Source organism: Thyridium curvatum (genome assembly GCF_004353045.1).
Source record: "Thyridium curvatum strain D216 chromosome Unknown NODE_70_length_221790_cov_84.609339, whole genome shotgun sequence".
NCBI lineage: Eukaryota > Fungi > Ascomycota > Sordariomycetes > Thyridiales > Thyridiaceae > Thyridium > Thyridium curvatum.
In genome coordinates, this window is record NW_022156825.1 from 15,830 (window position 1) to 34,898 (window position 19,069).

Sequence of the window (19,069 nt, forward strand, 5' to 3'; positions counted from 1 at the left end):
TATCTCTGAATGACTTAGATCATGTACCTGAAGTCAGGGTTAAGATCCTGGAAACAGCAAAATCGTTAGCCATCTCTCTCTCTCTCTCTCTCTCTCTCCCACACTCCCAACCCATCACAAAACATTCCAACAAGGAGAAACAAAAAAAAAAAAAAAAAAAAAAAAATTACCCCGAGCTCCGTCTTCTCATAGTCGGTCAGCCCGACGTCGTGCACGGCCTTGTCCCGCCGGCGGTTCTCCCACGTGATGGCGAGGAAGTACAGGACGCAGCTGAAGGCGCTCAGGCACACGAAGCCGATGCAGATGGAGTAGCCCTTGCGGTAGAAGGGCGCGTCGGTGGGCAGGAAGGCGTAGGTGGCGATGATGCCGCCGATGTTCCCGAAGCCGATCTGCCAGGCGACGCCGATGGCGCGCCGGTGGTGGCCGCCGAGGTTCATGTTGAACCAGCAGACGATGACGGGCATGGCGCTGTAGGTGCCCATGCAGATGAGGAAGAGGGCCGCGTACTCGACGTCGGTGCGGTCGTGGACGTTCATGAGGATGCCGAAGCCGGCGAGGGACAGGCAGATGGGACCCACGGTGAAGAGGAAGCGGTGCTTGGTGACGTCGGACAGCGTGGCGACGACCATGGCGAAGCCGAAGGCGACGGCCCAGGGCGGGACCGAGTGCAGCTGCGTCTGGATGGGGTCGTAGTTGTAGGTCGACAGGATGGCCGGGGAGAAGAAGGCGTAGCCGTAGGCGGGCACGATGAGGCCAAAGTACATGAAGCCGCCGAGGAGGATCTTGTAGTCGCGCATGACGGTCAGGACGTCGCGGAAGCCGAGCTTGCGCTCGGCGGCGTTGCGGCCCACGTCGGCCTCGAGGCGGGCGCGGACGTAGGCGCGCTCGTCCTCGGTCAGCCAGCCGGCCTGCTCCGGGAAGGAGGGGAAGACGAAGAGGAAGGCGAAGCAGACGAGGAAGGTGATGGCGCCCTCGATGATGAAGATCCAGCGCCAGCCGTTGTACCCGCGCAAGCCCTGCATCTTGCCGATGCCCGAGGCCAGCAGGCCGCCGAAGGCGCCGGCGAGGGAGGTGGAGGAGAAGAAGAAGGAGTAGCGGCGCTGGGCCTCGGAGCGCTTGTACCACATGCTCAGGAGGTAGAAGCAGCCCGGGAACATGCCGCACTCGAAGACGCCGAGGAAGAAGCGGGTGGCCAGGAGGCCGGCGTAGTTCTGGACGAGGCCCTGGCACAGGGTGACGAGGCCGAAGCCCATGCCGCAGAGGGACAGCCAGACGCGCGGGGAGAAGCGCTTGAGCAGGATGTTGGAGGGGATCTCGAAGAGCACGTAGGGCACGAAGAAGATGGTCAGGGCCGTGTTGAACTTGGTCGTGTCGCCCATGTCGAGGTCGGCCTGCAGCTTGAAGGAGCGGGCGTTGGCCATGTTGATGCGGTCGAGGAAGGCGAGCAGGTAGAGCAGGGAGATGAAGGGGATGACGCGCAGGTCGATCTTGGCCATGAGGCGGCGCTCCGTCGTGTGCGGCGGGCAGGCGACGTGCAGCTCGTCGTAGCGGACGGGCGAGTCCTGCGCGTAGGCGCCCTCGTCCGAGAGGCCGGCGCCGTTGCCCGCGACCGGGTCGGCGTGCTTCTCCGAGGCTGGTGGCCCGGCGCATTGGGAACGTTAACCACAGGTACACATGAACACACGGACGCGAACAAGAAAGGGGCTATTCAGCAATGCTCCAGAGAGGCGGCAGGATCAATGCCTCGTTACAAAGCGCGACGATGACGACGGGGGGATCGCATGCGAACGATGCCGCCAAGCCGACTTTGGTGTAAGTCGGCACGCCAAGCCGCTGCTGCTACAGGAGAAGTCGTCTACTACACGACATTGGAGAAGGAGGAGGAAAGGCGCTTACACTTCTTGGAAAACATGATTGACCTCGTGGACGTCAATGGGTTAGAGGGAGCCTATCTGCGAGGCACTACCCTGTCCAAAGTCAAAGGTAAGCCAGCAAGCAGCAACGAGCTACCGTTTTTGGTTGTTGTGAAGGTTGCAACTAGAAGCGGCCACGAGCTGAGAGGGTGTGCCGCTTTGTTTCCCTTTTTGACCGGATCCCCGACACTCTGTCACCGACTTGGAGAGCAGAGCAAAGAGGGAAAAGAAGAGTCTGACGGCGTGTGTCAGGTCTCGGTCGTGAGGGGTGGGAAGAAAGTGCCGGTGTAGGAAGAAAGGACCGGTCACGGAAGTCTTATATGGTGAGAAACCCACCGAGTGGGTGGATGAGAAAAAAAGACTACAGCGGGACGGGACCAACCCCAGGTTCGGCTTTTGCCTCCCTTGCCATCCCCCCCAGATGGGACGTTCTTTTAACTTTAGAATTCCACACGAACCGACTAGACCGGTGCGGCTCCCCGCTAGCTGAGCGTTCATCACCTGCCGAAAAGGAGCATAGTCAACCTGGAAGCTTTCGAAAAGGCCCCCGTCAGTGGCCCCCCATTTCTCCCCCATTTCCCCTCCTTTATGGGTACGGCTCCAAGAAGCCATCGCTCAGCTCCCTCGCATCGGCTACCCGCTCGTCAATTCTCCCTCCTCTCTTCTCTTTTGCCCAGCCCCCATGCCGGAGAGGCAGCAGCAGCAGCATGCAGCCGGCCGTGAAGCAGCGAACTGGCCCGAGGAGTACCGTGGCACAGTAGGTACCGTGGCACGCATGGGGTAGCAGATGTGCTACGGACCATGCGGAAGTTTTGGGGTTGCAAGCAGGATGCAGATCCCAAACCCACGCGGTTATCTCCGCACGAAACAAAAGGCCAGGAAATTATTCACGGCGACGAGGGCATCCGTATGACCCTCGTGTGCAAAGCTTACGTTGGCCGGTTCTCCTCGCCTCCCCGTGGCATAAGACTTCTCTCGAGTGAGCAAGCAGCCATGGGGTCACGCCAGTGGCCGGCTAGTGACAAAGTCTTGAGAGATCCTAGTGAATCCATCGTCGAGCCCGTTCAGGCATGTCGATCCCAGCCAGCCACCCCCCTCCCCCATGTTCATGGAAATTCCGGGGAACGCAGCATATCTCCCGTCATGGTTTCGAACAAAAAGAGCATGACAAGTGCTACATGGATGTGAACACCCCCTCCTTCAATGGATCCCACACGCCTATTGGCAACCGCCAGATTCCAAACCTCACGACAGATCGTGTTGATGTCCTTTTTAGCATCCGCTTCTGGACCTCGGCGCTCGCTGTGGAGTTAAGCCACTTCGACTTGGCGAGCTTAAGTCGTTGCCAATGCCGCCACGGCGCCTACGCTAACCTCGATCGAGGCCCTCCCACTCGCCCATCCTCGGCCATGACCTTTTTTGTTTTCTCTGACTGGGGAGTCATTGTACAGTCGGCAACCTGTGTCGGCAAAAAGAGGAGTTGTGCTCTCTCTCTCTCTCTCTCGCTCTGCCGGTCTTTGTAAACAGTGAACCAGCTATCCGAACTCTCAAGGCTACCCGAGGTGTTTGGTTTCGGGTGTAGCTCTGTGTGCTGCAGTCGGGAGCACCGATGGAACCACCGATGGACGGAGTACAGACCAAAGTTGCAACATGACTGACAAAAGGAACACAGATATGATATAAACCCATCTCCTTACGACCTCGGAGCATGTTGGAAAAGCAAATCCTCACTGCCCAAGCGCAAGCCAGCTCTTTGCTCACCAACACGTCCACAGTACAATCCCAAAACAGTTCACCGAGACGCCAACATCCAGCATCGCTCCAACTCCGATCCAGCATAGTGCTGGCGCCCATGGCTGTGGAGTCCCATTTCTGCTCCCGCTCAGCGCTAAAGAGCTTGTTCGACATTCACTACCGCGCCCGCTGTGGTCTGTGTACGGTACTTTTCCCCCCCAAGACTGGACCTAGAAACTCCTTAGTTCCTTAGAGCAAAATGCAAACTAGAAGGAAAACTCCGAATATAGTGTCGGAGCAAAGGAATGCCCCCCAGCTTGTTGAAGCAATAATGACAAGAAGGGACCGGCAAGGCTTTTGAGCCTACCTACCAAAAGTAGATGAAAAGATAATGCTAGGTAAGGTACCTACCTAGGTGATATGATGGTCGTTGCAAAGGGGAAAAGCAGCGAGCCCCGCGTGCAGAAACTTCAAACACGCCCTAATGCAGCCTGCCGGGTTCCATGGAAGCCTTCTCGAACATTTTTTGTGGTGTTGCACCGCGCAAGCGCTACTGCGTGTAAGACAGCAGCAGCAAATGTCGACGTCTCGGACTCGCATACAACCTGATGTACAGACAGACAAATTCATACAGCCGATTTCCGTCCGTCCATCTCCTTTGTCAACAAGTTTCATGCCGTGAAACGCCATGGAAGTTCTCGAACCCCTCCTCACATCGTCCCGTCTTGTAAGAGAGCTCCAGTCACGCACGCAAAACGCGGCCGGTAACGGAGGTTCGAGGGAAATCATCTCCTGCCCGGTCACACGTCCATTCCATGTTGCAGCAGCCACAGCACATTCTCTCCCGGTTTCGCCCCCATCACATCACAGAAATAACCATCGTTCAGATACATATCGAACAGAAGCCCCTGACCCGGGCATATGAATTACTTTCCCGGAACTACCATCCGGGGAACATTCTACAGAAGAGTACCGCGTAATATAGACAAGGGGAGGAGGTGCGCGGGCGGGGGGGTTCAATACTCATTACAACTATGTTCGAACAAGGTGTTCTTCCTCTCAAAAACTCCAAGCCTCTTTGCCCTGCCCTCATGTTTTTCTAAGAGGCCCTTCCTTTGCCTCAATCGACCTCGCCCAGGACATGGCCGAGACCATCCGCGCGAGTTCCTTGACCCATCCATGCTTTTTTTTTATCATCCATCAAGAGGAAAAAGGGGGGTTCGGGGTGATGATGAAATGGGAGCTCAACGCAACAAAAAACAAAACAAGAACATCTTCCGGTACCGCCCAGATCGTCTGGCAGTATGTGTGAATATAGTACGTCCCGAAACACAAAAGGCCAGATGAAACAAAACTCAGGGTATCCTCAATCGCACGCACCCGTCGCAAACCGCCATCGCACCGCAAAGTTAGAACAAAGGTTGTCGAGTCGAGTCGAGTCGAGTCGAGTCGCGTACATCCGGTCTTCAAAGAAAATGCATTTCTCTAGACATGTCCGGATTTCAGGTGCCTCAACGTCCTCGAGGCTTGGGGGGGAAAAGCAAACAATGATAGGTATAGAGGCACCACGAGGTAGAGACCGCCAACTCCAAAACAGTACGACTCGTTCTCATGAATGGCCCATCGCCGGCACACAAACATGTGGCTGGATGGTCCTGCAATGAAGCAAGAAGCTTTACTGCGGCGGTGGCGGCGCCGGGGCAGAAGGCGCCTCGGGTTGTGCCTCGGCCTTTTCTTCTTCGGCCTTTCGCGTGAGATCAAAACTCTTGCCACGAGAGGGCAAGATGTTGCTGCCCAGAGAAGGCCGGTCTGCGGGTGGCGACTTGGTCCGTGAGTGGTCCTTGGCCTCTCTGTATTTGTTCTTGATCCATCCGGTGAGACCTCGAGAGTCCTCTCGGCCGTCCTTGGTCGAATCCTGCGATGATTGGCCCTCGGCCGTCATCAGCGTGGCGGGGTCTGACGACTCTCCTGTGAAGCTCCGGGCTTTGTAACCCGTGCTGCCGACGGAGCTGGTGCTGATCTCAGCGTGGGTGTTTGCGCCGAGAGCCTGCTGCGACGACTGCGGTTGTGACGTGACCGACGGGTGCGTGGTGTCTTCCTTCCTTCGTGACAGCCTCCAGAGCCTTCGTTTCTCCTTCTCCGGTTCCGAACGCTCCGACGGGGCCAAGGTCTCATCCACTTGATCCATGTCAGAACCTTCATTAAACGAACTGTGGAGAGAAGTGGGAGGCGACCGCTTGGACCGCAACAACTGCTCAGCACTCGCGGGATGGAGACTTCCAGACGAAGCAGCATGCTCGTGAGCCGGTGGTTCGTGGGCTGCCTCGGTAGGGGCCGGAGGTGTGCTGGTTGCCGGGATTTGCGAGGCGCGTGGCGTCGGCTCGGAGGGCGTTTCACTTGCAGATTTCATCTCCGGGTAAGGTTGATGTTGCACGGAAGAGCTAGCAGCGTCCAAAGAATCCATCGGGTCACGAATCTCGGCGCTGGGCGAAGGCCCGGTAGAGCGGGGCAGAGAGGCCGTCGAGCTCTGCGCGCTTGGGTTGGCGCTTCCTGGTAGCCTCTTCTTCCTCAGTTTGTTGGGCTGTCGCGAATCGCCATCGTTGCCCGGTGACCTCTGAAAGAGGTTCTGGAGCTTGCGCTCCTTGGATGGCGTGGCAACCTCCGGGGTGGGCTCCAAGAACTGCTTCTCTGGTACCTTGGCGGGTAAGCCAGCCTGGGCGGCCAGGCGGCTCGAAGCATCAGCTGCGGCCGGGGAAAAGACTTGCTGGGGGTCGGGCTGCGTCTCTGGCGGAGTGGTAACCTCTTGGACAGTCGGGGTTGCGGGCATATGTGACTGAGCGATAGGAGTCAGGGGTGCGACGGGGCTGGACGTCTGATCGTGCCGCCGCTGGAAACGACCGGAGCCAATAGCCGGTGACTTCTTGGAAGGTACTGTATTACTTCGGCCGAGACCGCTCGAGGGCGTTGCGGTCAGGGCTGGGCTGCCGGGGCTCGGCGCACCGTTCGACTGCCTCGAGTGTCGCGAGGAAGTCGAGCGATTCCGCCGAATCTTGCCCTCTCGGGCCACGCTCTCTGCGCCAGCGCTGGCACTCGAGGACGATCGGACGATCCCAGATGTGCGAGCAACAACTGGGGTCGCTGGCGCGTTCGCAGGCGGCGTACCCTGTTGCACAGCTTGTACTGTCTGCTCATCGGCTGCAGTTCCTTGCATGCCGATGAGGAAGTGGTCTTGATTCTCGATCAAGAAGATGATGACACACTGGTTGAGTCTGTACTCTTCAGGTGCCATAGCATGCGTCGGGTGCGAAAGCATACCGGGCTGGAAGATGGCAGCAAGATTCTGCGAGTTCATTCGGTTCTCGTCCGATTTGGCGGCGAAAACGGCCAGGAGATCTAGGATGTAGAGCAGTAGTTGGCGGTTGAGTGGCGGCAGTTCTGTTATAAGGTGCTGATACTTGACGATGGCGGCTTTCATGTCGAAGTTGTCGACAAACTGTGGACCCTCGGCATCACCCACGGCCTGCTTGGTTGCGCCTCGAAGCGGTTCGCGGAACCTCTCGTACAGGTCGAGAGGGACGACGGGCTCCGGAAGGTCGTTGAGATAGCGCCTCAGGACGTTGGCTGCATCGTGAACTGTGTACCCGTCCCACACAAGCCCTTTACCGTAGCGGTCGGGTGAGTCAAATGCGGCCTTGAGCTCCTTGATTCGCTTCTCGGAGCCGCTCAAGCGGAAGATGCCCTCCACGCCGGTAGCTACCCGACAAAGTCAGCCATCACCCCACATACGGACCTTGGATTTCAGACTGGATGAAGCATGTCCTGAGACTGACCTTTCTCTTTCAAGAAGACACCGCATTTCGCTACGACAATCGGGACGTAGCCGTATATATAGCTCTTTCCGTTCGAGTCAATGAGAGAGATGGCGACGTTCGCATAGGTGATGCTCTGGCGCAGGGGCACGCCAAAGATGCCCTGTGGTCGAGTTGGCTCTGTTGTGCTTGTCTTAGTCTTGGTTTTCTTGAGTTTCTTGAGCTTCTTGAGCTTCTTGATGGCTTTGCTGAGGGGTGCTAGGATCAATCGCGCCGGCCGGCAGAGACCTTTGCTCCGCCGGCAGAACTTGGCGGGCGGGGAGCCGTCACTTGACTGCTGGTCGCCTCGTGCCTGGGCATCTTCATCTTCTGGCTTAAGGATGTTATGGAAGAAGGAGCTGGTCGACTGGTCATGCTGTGCGTTGCCGCCCTGGGTGCCAGCTTGGTGATGGGGGTGGGTGCCTGTGTCTGTGTCTGTGTCTGAGGAAGAAGTGAAAGGGTCAGTACCATTTTGTTCCACATTCTTGGATGCGAGCTTGAAGCCCTTCCACCACGACTTGAGATCCCTCTTGCTCGGCGGGGAGGCGGCCTGGGGTTGGGTCGCGGCGGGCTGCGGGTGCGAATTCGCCTGCGCTGGAGGCTGCGGGTGGTTTGGAGGGTGGCCGGCGGACGTCATCGTGATGACGGCGCACTCTGGATTTCGCCCAGAGCTGACAGGAAGGGGCAGGAATACGGTCGCGACAGTCGGGAGCACTGCAAATTAGATGGCTATATCGGCGGCGGATGAGATTTCGCGATGGCAGAAGGGGAGAAAGCGAGCGAGGAGCAGCAGCAGCATGCGCGGTGGGATGGGTTGGAAGCTGTGACGACGCTGCAGCAGGCCGCAGCAAGCAGCAGCAGAGAGAGGTGCGAGGGTCGCTTGCGACGGGGGGTCGCTGTCGCAGTCGCTGATTGGCGATGAGCTCTGGCCTGTCAGATTGGCAATGCGCAGCTTGCAGGCAGAGACAGCTGGTGGGTTGGTCGGTAGCTCAGCAGCCTTGGATGACAGATGCTGTGCATCGCTTGAGGCAGGTGAACACAAGGAAGGGCAATGGATGGATGGATTGCAAGAGAGTTGGAGGTTTGGAGGTAGCTCGAGTCAGTTTAGGTCGGGCTGTTGTGCTGCGCGGCGGGTTGCAAAGGAGGATGACAACAAAGACCGCCCAGCCTGCCCGCCCACTTCGAGCCCAGAGTGGGTTTTTTTTAGTGACGCGCCTTGGCGGACACGGCGGGCATTGGCTTTTTGGTGGAGGGCGCGCGGAGGGTTTCCCACTCCAGCTTCCACCTCCAGGGGCTCCAGCTGCTTTGCTCTGGGGAGCTCGACCCTCTGCCCAGGTGGGCTGCAGTTGGGGAATACAGCGCCGCGCAGACCCCCGGGTACGAGCCAGGTACATTTACTTCCATTCCCTCTTCCCCCACTCCAGGGTACGTCAACCAGGTACATGCACTACATCACCTGGACTTGGGTCATTTTGCCTTTATCGTGATGATTTCCTCCGTCACTGACTCTTTCACACTTCTTGCAGCACCTCCAGGTCAATTTCCCGCATCACCTTACTTGGACGTAAAAGGCAGGTGAATGGATGCATTTTGCAGTCTTTTTTTGATGTCCCAAATCTGCCCGCCCATCCACTGCTTTGCGACAGGGGCTAGCTAACTACAAGTACAAAGCATTGACCTCCAGTGTCTCGGTTCTCATGGACAAGCCCCGTACCCGGTTAGGCGACCGCTAAAAAGCCCTGGCGGGCTCTACCAAAAAGCCAAAAAAAGATGCTGGTTTAGGTCCTGTACTTGTTAGTGGGATAACCCATTTCTTGAAAACAGAAAGTGGTAAAGCGGTTGAACTTCGAGCCTGCCGTGTCTGTAGAGAGGAGAGTACAAATGCCGTACCAGGCCTCTAGCAAGATCCTGTCCCGGTTGGAGGCTCGCCTCGACTGATAAATGAGAATTGAAGAAAAAGGTCAGGTACTTGGCGTCCTAACGGGGTGCAATAAAGAATTCCGAGCTAATTAAACGCTTCCGATGTCTAGTCCAGGTACTGGTCCCTGTGGCGTCCTCGAAAAGAAATAGCTTCTCCCCGGCTCTTGAGCTGTGCAGGCCTGCATGATACTACCAGCCAATCCTGTCTGGGACTACCATTGTGGTGCCTGAGAATTGAGGACTCGCCATACGAGATGCAGGTCAATAAGAATGGATTAGAGTTTTCCTTGTTAACGGTTCCGGCTTGAGAGGATTTGCCATGGCAGAGCTACTTGTGCAATACAAGTGTGTCGATCACCAGACGGCAAAAAGCAAGGTACAGACCCTCAGAAAAAGCAGGACCGGGTCGCTTCCCAGGAAATGAGCAGGCTCGGCCGGTGAATAGGGCAAGGTACGTTGCTGTTCCTGACAGGGCTTCGTAGGCGTCGCACTTTTGGCAGGACATCTTGTCGATCACTTGGAATACTAAAACGTCTTGGGTAAGGAGCTTCCAGGACGGATGAGGGTCCCATCGGTGCAACACTTCAAGAAGCTTTTTTCCAAGCTATGGACCTTTGTAGACCTGATCATTACCTGTAGGATCAGGGAAAAGAAACCCCCCCAATACGACATCTGATGCCTACCCACAGACGATTTCCAGGCTGTGAAAACTGAGTTTGAGCAAGCAATGAGAAGGGCCCTTGCAATATTACCCGTTGTTCTTGATGCGCTTACAAGCACCATTTGCCGATGGGGGATCAGCAATGGCATCCCTGCTGAAGAGCCACACATTACAGTCCCCATGCGGGCAGTGATGACCACCACGCGGCGATTTGGTCTACAAGTACAATGACGTCTACCCTTGCAGGACAATGCCCTCGTAAGAAAAGCTGCAGCGAGCTACGTTCTCTAGTTGAAGCATCAAACTGCAGGGCTGCTGTGGGATTGGGCTACTGTACAAAGAGGGAATCTGGTCCATCTGAACCCGACAGAGAGGCTGGGCTTCAAGTCCAAATTTAGTTACACATCCAGATCCGCCATGCCGGTCGCTGCTCAATGCCGTGTAAAGTAAGAGGCTGTAAGCATGGGCAGGCGGCATGTGCATGTGAGGCTTGGCTTCTTACCCACACACTTGCCCCGACCTATTGACTCTTTCTGCTTGGCGGTCGGGCCAGAAATGATAATGGTACAGGTAAAAGCAGGTTACCTGTCGGGGAGCCCCTCTGCTGATCGCCGCACATCAGGAGCCTAGCGTACGTCATACGGTGGTGTCATTGCAGTACTTTGTGGCTGAGACCCTTTCCCAACTGGCACGCTCTCCACCATCGAGGTGGATGGGCTCGTGGGAGACCCTTCGTTGGAGAGCGAAAGCCTTTGCATATCCATTTGAGCTCTAATGCAGGGCTTCAGCACTACCGCATTCCAGCCTTGAAGCGGTGCCTGGAATACGAGATATGATGCAGATAAGGGCGCAGTGGTCCATGCAGCTGGTGTTTCATGTTTTTCTCCCAGCTTGTTTAGTCGTCCCTTTTAAGTGGCTTGACGAGAAAGCTTCCCTCGAACATGGGACTTCTTTGTGCTAGGAATTGTGTGGTTGTATGCTTGTCGAGGGAGGGAGGGGATTCATGAAGGATCCCGTATCAATATACAATATGCAGCTGCGGGATTGACTAACACTTCATGTAGCTGGTGGCTGATCAAAAGGAATGGCATTCACCTCTAGAGGCCACAGCCCCCTTTCGAGAGTTTCCTATGTCGCTAGGTGTGATCTTGACGGTGATAGCTTCACCTTGAAGCTGTGCAGATGACTTGGCGAGATTTCCGAGCACAGGGAAGAGTCTGAGAAGACTTCCATTGAAGTGCTTGATAAAGTCCTCACAACGCCGCTGAAAACAGTCTCTCATTGAGCTGTAGCATAGTGAGCAGGTTTAAACTAGCTCGGGGCACAGATCGATGAGCTCTTTGCTCGAGTCTGGCGAGATGCACGAAAGTGATAAGAGCGACTGGAGGATCACATATTATCAACAAGTGCTGGACTGGACATTGATAAGCGATAAGAAACTGGCACACGTGATGATAACTCCCACTCGCGCCAATGACACTGCGACCGAGATGCTGTTGTGGGCCCTGCAGAGCTCTGCCGAATCCCAGTATCTCGGAATTTTCTGGACAAGCCGATCTATCTGAAGAAGAAGAGCAATTCACCACACGATCAACTTTGTCTCATCCCAGCCTCTCATCCCATCCACACATCACCTCCGTCAGTCTCTCTCTCGGAAGTATCCTCTCTGATCGCCCAGCCACACACACTTCTCATCGCCATGGACCAGTCAGTATTCCTTCCCTCCAATCCCTAGGCCTTCATTATCGCCAAATGACGTCCCCTCAAAGGTCATCCGCGGACTGACAGTCAAAACTCTCAACAGACTCACGCAAGCCGAGGCCAAGGAGCTCGAGATGCGCCTGCAGAAGAGACAAGTAAAGGAGTTCCTCGGTGTAAGTGCCGCTGCCCCCCCTTTCCGCAACAATCACACTTGCAAAGGCTAGTGCCTACAAAAAGTGTCGTCATCTCCTATATGGTTTGTATACTGACTTGGGAGGAATGACCTTCAGCTCTTCGGCAACCTCGTCGACCACTGCTTCGTGTCCTGCATCGACGACTTCACCTCCAAGACGCTCTCCGGCCGCGAGACCGGCTGCATCACCCGCTGCGTCCAAAAGTCCATGGCCACGTCCACCCGCCTGAGCGAGCGGTTCCAGGAGCACAACGCCCAGCTGACCGCCCAGCAGGGCCAGCCCGGGCGATAAATCTCCCAGATCAAAATCTCTGTGCATTAGGGCGGCTGGTTGTGTAGAAAGGGGGTCGATGCTCTTCTCTCTCTTGTAATGATAAGGAATGGGAATATCCATGATTGCCGAGCATTTCTGATACCCGTCAGGATGGACTGGATCGGAACATGTCTAGGATCTCTTCGCATTGGGATACGGATAGCCCATGATGATTTCAGGCATTCTTGTAACATTAAAACAGTCTCGAAACAAGCATTGAGGCTACTGTACTAGAAAATCAAACATGGAAAGGAGGTCCGAAATGTTATACGGACAGCCTCCATTATGCATTTATATATCGTTCGCAGAATCTGGTCATCAAAATCATAGTGACAAGACTTTATCAGCCGAAAAAGAATCATTGCTCTATCTAACATGAGCATTTTCTATGGACGCGGTGCAAAACCCAGTATCTCGGAACATATTGGCCTCAGCCAAGCCTTTGTCCAACGCCGCCTGCCTCATGAATGAATACAAACTACACTAGTCTTGACATCCCATTGCCTTCTCCCCGAAGATAGTACCAATATCAAAGAAGACCGACCCATCGTCACCTTCTCGGGCTAACCTTACTCGGCATCATCGCTCAGGACCAGCTTAAGGCCCTCGAGCATGCCCACAACCTTCTCCTCCAACTTGTTCTCGATCTGCGCGCCGGCGGCAACCGCGCCGTCCGGCCTCATGCCGCGCCACTCCGCCTCGCGCTGGCCCAGCGGCAGCAGCCTCTCCCGCAGGACCTTGGGCCGCGAGAGCCAAAAGTCGACGTTCTCCACCAGCGTGCCCGCGTCCCACTTGATCTCGGGGATGTCGCGGTTGTTGTTGACCCGCAGGGCGGCCAGGACGCGCGTGAGGAGCGCCAGCGAGTGCACCTCGGAGGCGGCCAGGAGCGTGACGTACTGCCCGCTCTTGCGCGAGGCCGTGCGGCTGAGGCCGGGGGCCTCGAACCGCTGCACGCTCGACTCGAGCAGCGTGGGGAACTGGTTCAGCACGAAGGCGACCTCGGGCGCGATGGTGGTGCCGAGAGCGATCAGGATGTTCAGGAGCAGGGGCAGGATCGCTTTGGCCCAGACGGTGTAACAGCGCTGTGCTCCGACCACGTCTGCAAACGGCGAGACGTTGGAGCGCCGCATGTGGTTTGCGAGGCTTGACGAAACGATGTGTCCGAGGAGCCCATCGCAGGCGAGCTGCTCGGCAATCGTGGGCAGAGTGGAGAGCTCAAGCAGGAACATGAGACTAAGCTCTCCGTAGATGGGATCGCCGTTGACGGCAAGCTTGTCTGCCCAAGAGTACAGAGACGTGGCGACATGTAGTGCGTCATGCGAAGCCATGATGTTGAGAATCTGGGTCTGGCACTGGTCCATGCCGGGCATACTGATGCAGGCTTGAAGGATGGCAGTGATGAGAGCCACATCTTCCGGAAAGACGTTCGCCTCCGGGTCGTGAATCAAGCTTACCAGAGTTCTGAAGCCCTGCGCAACAACCCGGTCCAAGATGTTGAGGACCGTCTGCGTCGTTGAGACGGCCAGCTCTCCCTCGGCGCCGCCATCACTGGTCGAAGTTGCCTTCGAGCTATGAGAACCGCGAAGGATCACATACAGAACCTTGAGAAGGGTTCGGTAGTAGGGCAGTTGGTCAGGGTCGTAAGGACTCTCGACAGAAATAATTGTCGTCCACAGAGACACAAGAAGAGAGTTTATGTCCTTGGGCAGCATCGAGCAATCCGCAAGGCGCTGGACAAGCATCAACGACAGGTTCGATCGTGCCTGGGTGAGCTTGACAAAGATCTTCTCCGGTCCCTGGAGGTTCTGATTCGCGGACAAGCACTGCTCTGCAACCTGAATCATAGCGATGCTTATCCTCTTGCTCTTTGGCAGGAGGCAAAGGCTAAGCTCAAGCAGGAGGAATTCCCAGGAATGAAACAGCGCCTATAGAAATGAATGTTAGCAAATGTAGAATTTGGAAGGGGATGCGTGGGCGACGTACAATTTGAGCATCGACGAGCGAAAGGTTGAGATTTGCTGTTCGCATTTCGTGTCGGAATCCATCGTCCTTCTTGCCTGCCCAGGCCGAGTCAAAATTCAGCATCCTCTCTGCCAGATCCAGAGCGTAATAATATTGCGGTCCGAGATCACGAGGCGCAAGCAAGGTACGCTTGAAACTCTCCAGAGAGCAGCCCGAATAACGGGACTCAAAGTTCTTTGCAAAATTCACGTGCAGGGAGGTATTGTACCCTGCAACACCTACACCATCCCTCAAGAAATAGTCGAGGTCTTGGACGACAGCCGACGCGAACTCTTCCACCTTGCCCATCTGGCGAAGATGATATAGCTGCATAGCAAAAGTCTCAGCTATGTATGCTGCTATCCGAGCTTGGTCGCAAGCTGCGGCTGGGGTTGTCCTAGCGACGACAGAGGCCGATTTGAGGTCTCGAACATAAGCTCGGAGTTCAGTGAGATACGCCTGGTCGCTGTCCACTGCCAGGATTGTCCACGGCCAGTAGTTGTGCGCAGATGTGAAGAAGTCCAGCACTGCAAGTGCTTCTGCGGCAGGAATCGAGGATATGGTGCGCAGGGTTTCTTGAGCTGCGTACAGAATTGAGTTCGATGATGCCTTGGACAGCTTTCCGTCGCCCTGTAATGCGTCACGCGGGGTTTTGCCAGTAAGGAGGCAATTAGCCATCCACTGCTGTCGGTTCCGTATAATTGTCGAGAGAAATTTCCACACTGATACGACCTCTGCCGTCCGGTTGAATGGCTTGTCTAATCGAGACAGGATCTCGAGGAAAGACTTGGAAATCTGGGGGCCTAGGTAGCCCAGGAGGGATGGGGGCTCCGTGGTGACCTTGCCCGCACTCACGACGAGCGCCTCCATGAGGGCAAAGATTGGCGCCCTGTAGGTATCCCGGACGGCACAGAGGCGAGCGAGCAGCGACACAACTTTAAACAACTGTGTCTCGAGCGAAGTTGAGGGTTGGTCCAGGAAGTTGATGGCCTTGAGCAACACTGCAGCGAAGCGGAGGACCGTGGAAGTCGCCTTGATGACGACGTCTTTACTACGCTGGTACAGTGTCGACTCGGGCAATTGGAAGGCGGTCATGAGACTCATAAGCAGCGGCTGGAATCTCAGAGAACCAGAGGACGATGACATGAAGCTGTCAATGACATATCTTGCCGCAGGGACCAAACATGCTGTTAAGGCGCGGGATCCCTTGGGATCACCAAAACTGAACGAATACTGGATAAGACTGTCCAGTATCGTGATGACTTCTTGGGTAAGCTGGCTTCGGTGGATCTCGGAAGCGAATCGCCATGTGACGGTGTTTTCGAGAATGTCGATGGTCGTCTGAGCGATTGAAAGGCTCACTTGCTCCAGCACCTTGTCCGAGATTCCAAGCCACGAGTTGTCGTTGTTGTTGGTCCGCCCAACGCCTTTGTTGCCGACTGTACGTTGGACAGAGCTTTCTAGAGTGCTGTCGATCAAGCTTGACAGGAGTCGCATCGAGGAAGCCAAGAAGTCGAAGCGAGTCGAGATCATCTCTGAAGTCCCAGTCAACCGCGATAGACGCCCGGCGCGTACCTCAGTGGTGAGCAGCTCACTCCTGGCCATGTATGACCATACACGGCCGGGGCAGACCGCAAGTGCAGCATGAAGGAATTGGATGCACGAGTTGAGCACCGCCACTGTCGCCTCGTCTGTGTAAGAAGATTGCTCCTGGATGATAGTATCCAGAGTATCACAGATAACAGTGACGATGTCTTTGTTATTGGGCAGTGCTCGGCTTGATTCCCTGAGCACGTTCATCCCAGCCTCAAGCGCACTGTTTCCTTCGGACCTTGCCGTTGCTTTCAAAGTCTCGGTCCGTACCAAATAGGCAAGAAGCGATATAGCCTCAGCGACCTCGCTGGGTTCCAGATAGCCAAGAACACTATCGTACTCTCCACGAGAAACATTCACATCTAGGCGTTTGCTCATAAGAGCCAGAGCGGAGTGTTCGTGGTCCAAAATTGCGATTTTCCCTTGGTTGGTCAGAAATCGACCGTGAGTACCAGCAGGGATGGAGAACGACTCCTCGTCGTCGATAAATCGCCTCCGCCATGAAGATGATGGCGTAAATAGCGGCACGTCTTGGGTCAGTACGAAGGAGTTCGTGTCCTCCTCCTCCTGGTCCAACTCATATCCAGTGAACCTTGGGGGAAAGGTAAAGGTCAGGGTAGGGCTCTTGAGCAGAAGCTTGAGAACCATGTCAGACTTCTCATCCTTGGAGAGACACGCTGACAAGCTTTGACACAGCTGGGAGAAGGGGGTAAACTCTAGCGGAAAGCGGCACATCGCTTGCTGAAAGTAAAGCTCCAGGAGCTCAATATCATCCAGAGCGTAGGCTGAAACTGCCGAATCTGCATCGACAACGGCCGCCTCATTCAGGTCCCAGTATTGAGATCCGCCAGCAATGATCTGCAAAAGTGCGCCCAGAGGTTCTTCTCGATACCCCACAGCAGGGAAGCTGGTCTTGAAAAGATCGAGAAACGTGCTTCGAACACGATCACCCAGTGAAGGCCGAAGACCAGAGTCGACACCATCGCCGGCGGCCGCAGCGATGGCCAAGAGCACCTCATATATGCGGCTATCATCGGTTGCGAATTTGGCCAGCATCTCAGTGAGGTGTACGTCCTGCTGCAAGGCTGCGTCGGCAAGAAAGCGGTCGTAGCGGGTGGACTCCAGGGAGACGATGCTACTTGCTGAGTTCCGGCGACCTAAAGGGCCATGTGCCTGGTTCTCAAGTTCAAAGCCCAACTGCGCCCTCTGGTTCTGCGCGATGTCACGGCGCTCCGCTCGCTCCTGGAACGAGACGTACATCCTATGGAGGATTAATGCCCAGGAGAACGTGACAGGGGTAACGCTGACTAGCTCAGCTTCCACAACGACCAAGATCGCTTTGTGGATGACCTCAAGGACGTCAGGGTTGACAATGTAAGCATCTTCCTTGTCATCAAGGTCCAATTCTTGGTCGAGGATTGCCAGACACCTAGTCGTGTTTAGCAGCGCGACAGATATTGAGCAGATCAAGGACCTCAGAGGCAGGATAAGATCCGCGACCGCAGCATTGTCCTAAAGAGAAAATTGGGTCAGTTTCGCCGCATTGGCAGTTGGAGAAGGGGCCAGAATTTACAGGTGTGAAGCCGTCCAGAAATCCGTACTCTCCCATGAACTGAAACCACCGTGAGACAACGAATGGACTTGTGAAAGCAGGAGTTGAGAAATCGACAACCTGGAATATCAGAGCCATCGCGTGTGTCAGTTCGGAGAGCGATGTGACAGTCCATTGCGTCTCCATGTCATCGGACACAACAGTGCCTTCCTTCAACACAGACCGAAGACCAGCATCGACACGTTGGATGCAGCTAGGGAGGATATCCATATACGTCGAGAGGAGAAGGTTGAAAGCCTGCGTATCCATATCCGCGTTTGCATCTATGGCGTATGCTGTCTTGAGGATGTCCTTGCGCAAAGCTTCGGAAGTGGCAGTGGTTGCCATGTGCGGCCTCTGGGGGTGCAGCATCAAGGTGGTCAGATAGTCTGCCGACATCATGAAGTATCGACGTTCGGACAAGTAGTGCGCAAAGATGCGTTGGCGCTTTTCGACTTCCGTCTCGAAGTCCGACCATATCGTCTCAGCATCCTGCAAGTTGGAAGTATCCAGAGTAGCGAAAATGCTGGATGCTTGGGCACTAGTCACTCCTGCTGCTTCCTGGAGGTTGACAAGATCTTGCGCAGAGAGGCGGCCGGTCAGATGGTTTTGAGCTCGAGACTGGAACTCGGCCACGACGATGCGCAAGGCGGCGACCTCGTTGATGTCTGCATTCCTGCTGAGCCAAAGCGCGTCCTCCTTGATCGTCTTGATGTCGTACTGGTCGTTCGGCGTCGGTGTGACGTTAATAGCGGCCGTCTTGGTCTCGAATTCGGATCTCGACTGGGATGTTGAGGCCTCAAAAGCCTTCGTCGGTGCCTTGAAGAGGCCAAGGACGTGATTGTCGCGAAGGAACTCTCCGACAGCCTGGCTGTCCAGTCGATCGCAGGAGGCATCGGACAAGGCAGAAGCGACCAGCTTCCAGGAGCTACAGAAAAGCGGTTAGTCTCTAATCACGTCACGAAGGGGTAGACTTCTCGTGTCTGGTTGAAGGGAACACCTACAGCAGAATCCTATCGCCTTTCAAACATTCCTCCAGGGACGGGAAGTATGTCCGATCAGAGGGCGACGCCATTGTTGCGAGGCTCACCTGGCAACGAGAGATCTATTGCCTCCCAGTACCATGAGAGTTGCGCAAGAGAAAGGCTGATGCAGAGCAAATATGGTGCGACTCAAAGGGCGTTGGGGGACCAAACGCGGTTCGGAGGGCCCAAACAGTGTTGTGAAGGTCGATGTGCTGTGCTTGATGCGTGTGTCTGGCGCGAAGCTCAAAAAAAGTGAGCTCTAGCTAAACACGGGGATTCTGGTGGTGGACTGGGTCGTAGCTTGACGTGCCATCCAGCAGCAGCAGGGGAGGCCCCCACTACTCAAATATCAGCGCCAGACTCGACACAATGGAACTTCAACTTCAACATCAATGAAATCAAGAATGAGGTGCTTCGCGAACAGATTCCTTTGTCCCCTGTCTGCATGCAATAGGGCCTCATACCTCTAGACACCCCAAAAATTTACTATGTCTCAATCGTTCCCTTTGTTCACTTCCCAATTCCTGTTTCGGGAGATCCCTCTCATTCAATCTCGAAGACCTTAGGTGACTAGTA

General features: G+C 55.5%; 4 protein-coding genes across 4 annotated transcripts; all 4 read right to left on the reverse strand.

Moving 5' to 3' along the window:
- Positions 1-14: 14 nt before the first annotated feature.
- E0L32_009528 (uncharacterized protein) lies at positions 15-1,912 on the reverse strand (the record flags this gene model as incomplete). Its single annotated transcript, XM_031144503.1, has 3 exons — positions 15-47; positions 171-1,633; positions 1,897-1,912. 3 exons carry the CDS (start codon positions 1,910-1,912, stop codon positions 15-17), a joined length of 1,512 nt encoding a protein of 503 aa, XP_030990660.1.
- A 3,410-nt stretch (positions 1,913-5,322) lies between these two features.
- Positions 5,323-8,132, reverse strand: E0L32_009529 (uncharacterized protein; the record flags this gene model as incomplete). Its single annotated transcript, XM_031144504.1, has 2 exons — positions 5,323-7,400; positions 7,478-8,132. 2 exons carry the CDS (start codon positions 8,130-8,132, stop codon positions 5,323-5,325), a joined length of 2,733 nt encoding a protein of 910 aa, XP_030990661.1.
- Positions 8,133-11,997: 3,865 nt separating this feature from the next.
- Positions 11,998-12,364, reverse strand: E0L32_009530 (uncharacterized protein; the record flags this gene model as incomplete). Its single annotated transcript, XM_031144505.1, has 2 exons — positions 11,998-12,004; positions 12,048-12,364. 2 exons carry the CDS (start codon positions 12,362-12,364, stop codon positions 11,998-12,000), a joined length of 324 nt encoding a protein of 107 aa, XP_030990662.1.
- Positions 12,365-12,852: 488 nt separating this feature from the next.
- Positions 12,853-18,543, reverse strand: E0L32_009531 (uncharacterized protein; the record flags this gene model as incomplete). The annotated part of the gene is made up of 5 exons (XM_031144506.1): positions 12,853-14,208; positions 14,267-17,306; positions 17,352-17,389; positions 17,451-18,396; positions 18,473-18,543. The coding sequence occupies 5 exons, from the start codon at positions 18,541-18,543 to the stop codon at positions 12,853-12,855; spliced, it is 5,451 nt and encodes a 1,816-aa protein (XP_030990663.1).
- Positions 18,544-19,069: the final 526 nt, after the last annotated feature.